Source organism: Verticillium alfalfae, genomic scaffold (assembly GCF_000150825.1).
Source record: "Verticillium alfalfae VaMs.102 supercont1.12 genomic scaffold, whole genome shotgun sequence".
In the NCBI taxonomy this organism is placed as follows: Eukaryota; Fungi; Ascomycota; class Sordariomycetes; order Glomerellales; family Plectosphaerellaceae; genus Verticillium; species Verticillium alfalfae.
The window spans coordinates 839,633-847,253 of NW_003315027.1; the positions used below are offsets into that span (position 1 = coordinate 839,633).

The 7,621-nt window shown below is 52.9% G+C and overlaps 4 protein-coding genes across 4 annotated transcripts; all 4 read left to right on the forward strand.

The window, feature by feature from the left end:
- Positions 1-41: 41 nt before the first annotated feature.
- VDBG_08491 (conserved hypothetical protein) lies at positions 42-2,155 on the forward strand (the record flags this gene model as incomplete). The annotated part of the gene is made up of 7 exons (XM_003001400.1): positions 42-163; positions 218-286; positions 344-384; positions 461-635; positions 703-864; positions 921-1,108; positions 1,170-2,155. 7 exons carry the CDS (start codon positions 42-44, stop codon positions 2,153-2,155), a joined length of 1,743 nt encoding a protein of 580 aa, XP_003001446.1.
- Positions 2,156-2,937: 782 nt separating this feature from the next.
- VDBG_08492 (predicted protein) lies at positions 2,938-3,735 on the forward strand (the record flags this gene model as incomplete). The annotated part of the gene is made up of 1 exon (XM_003001401.1): positions 2,938-3,735. The coding sequence occupies one exon, from the start codon at positions 2,938-2,940 to the stop codon at positions 3,733-3,735; it is 798 nt and encodes a 265-aa protein (XP_003001447.1).
- Positions 3,736-4,039: 304 nt separating this feature from the next.
- On the forward strand, positions 4,040-4,738 carry VDBG_08493 (hypothetical protein; the record flags this gene model as incomplete). The annotated part of the gene is made up of 1 exon (XM_003001402.1): positions 4,040-4,738. The coding sequence occupies one exon, from the start codon at positions 4,040-4,042 to the stop codon at positions 4,661-4,663; it is 624 nt and encodes a 207-aa protein (XP_003001448.1).
- A 462-nt stretch (positions 4,739-5,200) lies between these two features.
- On the forward strand, positions 5,201-6,789 carry VDBG_08494 (predicted protein; the record flags this gene model as incomplete). The annotated part of the gene is made up of 2 exons (XM_003001403.1): positions 5,201-5,214; positions 5,364-6,789. The coding sequence occupies 2 exons, from the start codon at positions 5,201-5,203 to the stop codon at positions 6,787-6,789; spliced, it is 1,440 nt and encodes a 479-aa protein (XP_003001449.1).
- Between the last annotated feature and the right edge of the window lie 832 nt (positions 6,790-7,621).

Here is a 7,621-nt window from a genome sequence, read left to right on the forward strand (position 1 = left end):
AGACCTCACGTGCCAGGAGGCACCTACCTGAACCCAGCAAGATGGGTGAACAATTTGCGGCGTCTGAGCCTTTCACCATCAAGGATGAGCCAATTGAGAATCTGCGACCACTGAAGGTCATCGTCATTGGGGCGGGATTCTCGGGGATATACACAACAATTCGGTTCGTGGACGTGACCCCAATTGGACATGATGACCGTTAATGTGTGTGTTGCAGTTTATCCCAGCGGCTGAAGAATGTCAAGATTCAGACTTACGAACAGAATGAGGAAACCGCAGGTGTATGGTAAGTCGAGCTCCCTCGAGCGGAATAATTAGAAGCTCGAAGCTCATCATCTTTCAGGTGGATGAACCGTTACCCTGGCATCGCTTGCGACATCCCATGTAAGTGTCGGGGCACATTTTTAGACTTCCTACCGCTCCCATGGCATGCTTCAAGTCTGACAGAGACTTGGGACAGCCTATTCCTATCAGTTCAGCTTCGCTCCCACCCCAAACTGGTCCTCGCTGTATGCACCAGGACCGGAAATCCGCAGTTATATGCAGGGAGTTGCTCAAAAGTATGGCGCGAACCGATTCATCAAGACATCCCACGCTGTGGAAAGCTGTGTTTGGAACGCTCGTCAGAGACAATGGTATGAAGCAACTCCCCTGCAAGACCTTTTTCATTGCTTGCGTAGATTTTCTAATACTCAAAAACAGGCAGGTCAAAGTCCAGGATCTCAAGTCTGGCCTCGTCTTTGAGGAGACAGCTGATCTTGTCATTTCGGCTAAGGGTGGCCTTAATCAGATCAAATGGCCTAAGATCAAAGGCATAGAAGACTACCAGGGTAAACTCATGCATTCCGCTGCATGGGATGAAAGGTGAGCCAGCAGCGACCCTGGTTAGAATCCTGATTGGTCTGATCGGTATATGGCAGTGTTGATTTGCGCAACAAGCGAGTTGGAGTCATCGGCAATGGCTCCAGCGCCATTCAGATTGTACCCGCGATTCAAAAGCTCGACGGGATCAAGGTCTGGAATTTCGCGCGAAGTCCGACCTGGGTTTCGACTTCATTTGGCGATCTAGCGATGACCAAGATGGGGATGGACCCCAAGATCAACACATGTGCGTCTGAAGTGTTCGTCTGAATTGGAGATCCCAGCAACTAACAATGAATCAAACCCAGTTCCCGAGGAGCATAGAAAGCGTGTCACAGATGACCCTGAGCTATTTTACAAACTCCGCAGGACGCTCGAAGAAGAGGCTTCCAAGAAGTATCGTTTCGCCCTGAGAGGCTCGGAAGAACAAGCCATTGCTCTGGAGAAGTTTACAAACCACATGAAGGAACAACTGAAAAGCCGGCCTGACATTTATGAAGCCATCATTCCAACGTTTGCTCCCGGATGCCGGAGACTCACTCCTGGCCCAGGATACCTCGAGGCTCTCCAAGAGCAGAACGTGACCTTCAGTAATACGCCGATTCAACAGCTGACTTCGACGGGTCTCAAGCTCCAGACGGGCGAGCAGGTTGATCTGGATGCGATTGTTTGCGCCACTGGCTTTGATGTCCAGGCGGCACCTTCATTCTCCGTCACTGGTCGCAACGGCGTAACGCTACAGGAGAGATGGTCGCCTCATCCAGAGACATATCTCGCCATTGCCGTGGACGGATTTCCGAACTTCTTCCTCATCGGCGGGCCCAACTCTGGTCTTGGCTCCGGCAGCCTTCTCGCCGTCCTCGAGGCCCAGGCTGATTATGCGATCAAGATGATCCGGAAGTTGCAGAAGGAGGACTACGCGACTTGTGAAATCCGGCCGGAACTTGTCGCCGACTTCAGTCGTTATATCGATGAGTACTTCAAACAGACCGTGTACACGGAAGACTGCTCGTCTTGGTATCGCTCATACGACAAGGGTGATCGTATCGTGGGGCTGTGGCCTGGGTCGTCATTGCATTGCCTCGAGGCATTGCGAGCGCCGCGATGGGAGGACTTTGTCTTTGAAAGTGTGGAGCCTAAAGGCAACTTGCTGAGGTGGCTAGGCAGCGGCACCAGTTTGACGCTCAGCGACGGTGATCCTGCGTGGTACATAGATCCACGTTATGTTGACGTGCCAGAGGAGGGGAGGCCTGAGGAGGCGCAGGTGTATCATCAGCGACCATTTTCGCACTAGCTGAAGGCTGACGACGTTGCTCCGAGAACGGTCCCCTTTGTTTTCAAGAGTATCGATCAGATGCGACGAGCCTTACCCTTTCACGTAGAGCAGCGTGGAGAGAAAGACCAAATAGTTGAAGAATACATTCGGGACACTACTTGTCTTGTATTTGGTGGCGGCGTCCTCGTCTCACACCCCTGAATCTTCTGCCACGAGAACCTAGCCAGTCATACCCTTACCAGTGGCGTCGAGTGCCCTGGTCGCAGGCGCGTCTCATTTTCGGTCCTTCATCTTGTGACTCGTTGTACTAGGTATGTAGACGCTGTGGGCCGTCAACCTGAGCCGTCCTTGACCTCAGCCTAATGAAGATTGATGAAGACGGAGTTCGCAATATTCGCAACCACCTAACGACGTCATGTTCGTCAATCCCATTCATACTTGACAGGAGACAAAATCTGCCGAGAGGAATTATCTGAGGGATTCACCGCCCAATCATGCAAACTACGTATATTGAGCGATGGATCCCAACCCGGAAAAGGTTTAGCTCTTGGCGGCGGAGTTCATCGGCCGCTTGAAAAGGTAGGCCAGGGGGGCAAATGAGGCAGTGCCATGCCCAACATCCGAAGGGCCCCTCCTCTGCCGGGCCTGGGTCAATCCCGATCCTCCACCCTCGACAAATCCTCCAGTGTCGAAACACCTGCCACGCAAGACGCCACAGCCATACTTACCACACGTCCCTCGACGATGCCCAGCCGTCGCGCCGAAGACAATACGACGAGGCGCCGACGCGCCGCTCACACATGATGTCTTCCCCGAACCCGACCGACTCGACAAATAACGGCGGCCCTGCAGGACAGCAGGTTGCCGAGCCCGGACCGAAATTCTTCACGATTGGCGATGTGCATCCCGACAATGACAAGTACCGTGGCCTGACGGGCGACATTGGGGAGCAGGATGTGAAGCAGAAGTACTTTGAGGAGGACTTTAAGTTCGTCATGCCGGATCATCTACGAAGGCCACACCAGGTCAACCCCCGAGCGGCGCCACCGGCGTCGGGTGCATACGAACAGGGCGACTTGAACTCGACGGCCCCATATTCGTCCGACTTGTCGACGACACAACTGGATGGATCCCGCTCGACTGTCTCGGAATCAACTGCCCAAGACAAGTCCGTGCCAGGCTCTGACGACGACGACGGTGTGAAGCAGTCGCTCGCCTTCAGAGTCGCCGGCAAGGTCGACAACTTGACAGACGCTGCACAGAAGGCCGTCAAGCAGCGACGGACGGACGACAGGAAAAATGGGACGATATGTGGTCTGCGGCGCAAAACCTTCTGGATCGTTTTTATCGTCGCTTCTCTTGTCATCATTGGCCTGTCCGTGGGTCTGGGTGTCGGCTTGGCCGTGGCCAACGACAACGACTACTACGCCTCCTACTTCGATGACGGCATCGTCAATCTCGGCAACATCAGTACATCTCCCGAGGCGATCTACTTGAATACGACGCTGTCTTCTCTGAACTTTACCGACGAATTCGGATATGACAATATTGTTGTATTCTACCAACTCAATTCGAAGGTCCTTTGCCGGTCGCTGTGAATTCCTTCGACGAGAAGGTGACTGCTGCTATCGTCAGTACGAAACCCGAGGCATCGAAAAAGGGCATCGCCACTTTCCTCGAATCTATATTGTGACAACGACGACAATGGCTTTGAGGTGCGGCTGTACGCGGTCACAGAGGACAGGACACTGAACGGGGTGGATCAGCAGCTCGCACACCAACGGCAGTCTGCTCGAATTTTGGACCAACTCGAGCATCGCTAACGTTGACGCGGTCCCTGTGGGAGAAGGCTCATCAATCGTCTCCAACGGCAACGAGAACTTCGGAACGCTTGCGTTGGACATGGTTGCGTATCAGGACCACAATGGCACCATGCACCTGCTTCTAGCCAACGGGGATACCAGCGCCCCGGCCTGGGCTGCTTCGATCATGCCATTCGATGACTATCTACCAGCATGGAACACCCCCATGGCGCTGACACCTGTGTATCAACGAGGTGATCCCAGCTTGAGTCTTTTCTACTACAACGAATTTGGTTATTTGAGACAAGTTTCGATCCACAGCGCAACAGATGTTACCCAAGTCTATGGTGTCGCAGAAACAGGCTCATCGATGCGATTCTACGAGGCCACACCATATACTGTCCTCGCTGCCTTCACAGCGGGCTGGAATGATACATCTGACGATCTTAAAATTCAGGTGCTAGGCCTAGATGGCCTGCTGTACAACTACTCTTACCAAAATGCCTGGCTGATGGCATATCAGTACGGACAGTGGGCGGCCAAAGAATATGTACCCACCATGGTGAACAACAGGAATCCGATGGCTTTGACTGCCAACCAAGCTGGCAGAGTGTACGGCACGATTGTGCAGAACACGTCTGTTCTGATCTATGAGTGGATGTGGGAGGGAGGCAACAGTTACAAGCCAATAGGCGTGGTGAACACAACATTGCCGTCGGGTTAGGCACGGAACTATCACCAAAGGAAGGAAGGATATATTATTGTATTAGCGCGCGACAATTGATTTTGTACATTTCTCAATATTTGTTCTGATGCTGGCATCTTCCTTTTCACGAAGTTATCATCACTGTCACGTATGGACGCTGTGCGAATTTCATTGTTGAATTGAGAAGACAACGAGGCAGAATTGTTAATGCAGGTGGCGTAAAGTATGAGCCTCCCCAGTCCTCAGCTTTTCTCATTCAATGCAACGAGAGCGATTTGGGTGGACTGGGGCACAGTGGGGAGGTAGCAGGAATAGAAGGTGGACACGATCTTGCCTCATCCCAAGCAGGCAGCAATCCTTCATCACTTGGCTCGACGGAAGACCAACTGGCCTGAGTCACATTTTTCCTTCGTCAACAGTAGCTTTACAGCTCATGTCGCGAAAACCTATACTATCTTACACAGAATCAGAGCATGGGGTGTCCGATTCAACTGCTCGATTTACCACTAGAAATCCTGCATCTTATTGCATCGCAACTATGTATCCACTGCCGTCATGAACCAGCGCCAGTGTGGAAGACGAGGATGCGGTCAGCCACCAGCATATGGAATGAGCGTAGGAGCCTCATCGCGTTGAGTCTAACCTCGAAGATTCTACGAGAAGTGGCCCAGCCAATTCTATTCCATTCCTTGCTTATACACCGCTACCGAGCCGACAGCCTGAGGGATCTTCATGACAGGCTATTTTCTGCCGTTCACCTCTTCGATACACAGCCTCGCTTAGCCCAGCATGTTAGAACGGTTGATATTGGGGCGTTCAACGAGGATTGCACATGTTGTTATCCTGAGCAATTAGACGACGCTGCTCAGCAGCAGATGCTGCTTATTGAACAGGCTGTCACAAATCTCGGGCTCGAAGCCAGCGACAGCGAGTTGAAAAGTATATGCTCTGGAGATAACATCATCGAAACGCTTGTCCAAATACTGATCTTACAAACGCCTACTGCCGGCCGGTTATCTCTGTCTCTGCCCAAGGATTGGACATTTGGTCTATTCGCAAAGAAACGCGCTGATGGTAGTGGCAAACACCACGTGGTGAAGGCTACCAGGATCGAGGTGGAGGTGGACAAGATCATCAGTGATGCTTGTGACAACTCAGACAACCATGGACTCTGCAACACTTACGGCCCCAGGAGCATGGCCGAGGAGAATCTCATCGACATCGCTCCCAACGTTCAGTTTCTTTGCTGCGGATCAGGTGCTCTTGTGGTTCCTTCCATGAGCCAGAGTCCTGGGCTGTCTCAGCTCACGTCTCTGCAGCTCATCTTCAAGGGCATATGGAGCCCGTTTCTCCCCAGACTGCTCCGCGAATTATCGCACCTCCAACACGTCAGCTTTGTCTCGCAAAACACACATTGCCCCACACCCCGCTTGATCAAGGAAGCGTTGCTCTTGCTGCCTGCGAAGGGCACACTGCAATCATTGACACTCTTGCCCATGTATTGGGTGAACCAACCATTGGGTAGCATGGAGAGTTGGCATCCCGCGGCCGAGACAGCTCTTTCTTATCCGATCGCCACTCTGAAGGAGTTTGAGGGATTGAAGGTTCTCTCCATTGACAGCCTTGTTGTTTACCCCTTCGACCCAGATGGCCCTTCGACCAGGGACACCCAGAGACTGGTCAACTTCCTGCCCTCGTCACTTGAAATACTGGTCATGAGAAGCCTCGGTCAGGCGATATATGCGGTTCCCGAATCGCACTTTCAGGCACTTGCCGATGCAGTGGTGGCAGGGCAGTTTCAAAGATTGCGTTGGGTGTTCTGGACCGATGAACAAGACGGGTACATCATGCAGCCGCACGACAGATTCAGACCCGGCCTCGGGTTGCCGTCCTCAGAAACCCCCGGTGTTCTCGGTATTTCTAGAGATATGGCCGAACTCAACCTGTCATCAACGGGCAGTATCTGTACCAAAGAGGCTGGTGAGCAGTGGGTAGCCCAGGGACTTTGGAAGAAAAGGCTACATCCAGATCTCTCACAGTGGTTGGAATTCGTCGAAGAGCCGGATGCTTTTCCCGACTGGGACAGATTGTGGGAGGACTGCGTGAGGAGATATGCCCCGAATATATGGGCCGATCCAGAGTAGCCCAGTGCTCGTTGAGTCATTGCCGGTCGATCTCTTGCAATCCGGCTGTTGCTTTCAGGCAAATGAGAGGATGGGTGCTACTGGTATATAGATCCCACCACGCAAAGCTGTACGGCCTGTTTGTACGATCTCATGTGGTAAGGATTCGCCTCATGCATCTTCCATACGCACGCGAGTAGCTGGGTATTCCGGAGAATATCAATCCAAAAGCTGCAGTGGAGAGGTCTTGTGCACAAGACCCAAGTAATCATATGCAATTGCGACGTCACATGCGTACTCGGTGAGTAGCAATAGAAGAGATATTGAGGTTAAAGTTTTCTTTCATTGGATATTCTACCTGGACTATTGTCAACGGCAGCCAGTCTTATCATTTCCCTATGACCGGGGAGTTGTTACCCGAACGCCGCAACGCCAAGCCGAACGAGGTGTCTGTGATTTTGTCTAGACTTCAGCTTCAGTCGACAACAATCACCACCTCCGACCTCGACCCCGGCCACCAAAGCCGCCACGGTTGACGCCGCCCATGCCACCCTGCTGGTCAAACCCGCCGAATTGGCCCTGGTTGCCTCCGAAACCCTGCCCAAAGTTCTGTCCCTGAGCGCCTGGAACGCCGGCGTTACCAGCTTGGCCCTGCATGCCGGAAAACATGGCCGACATGGCTGCGGGGTCCATCTGGCTGGGGATCCATGCCTGAGCTCATCATCTGCTGCATCATCTGCTGCATCTCAGGAGGCATGCCGTCCATGCCGCCCATGCCGGCCATACCAGCCTGGCCCTGCGCACCTTGCGCGGCCGCCGGGCAATGTTCATACCGCCTCCCATCATCATCATC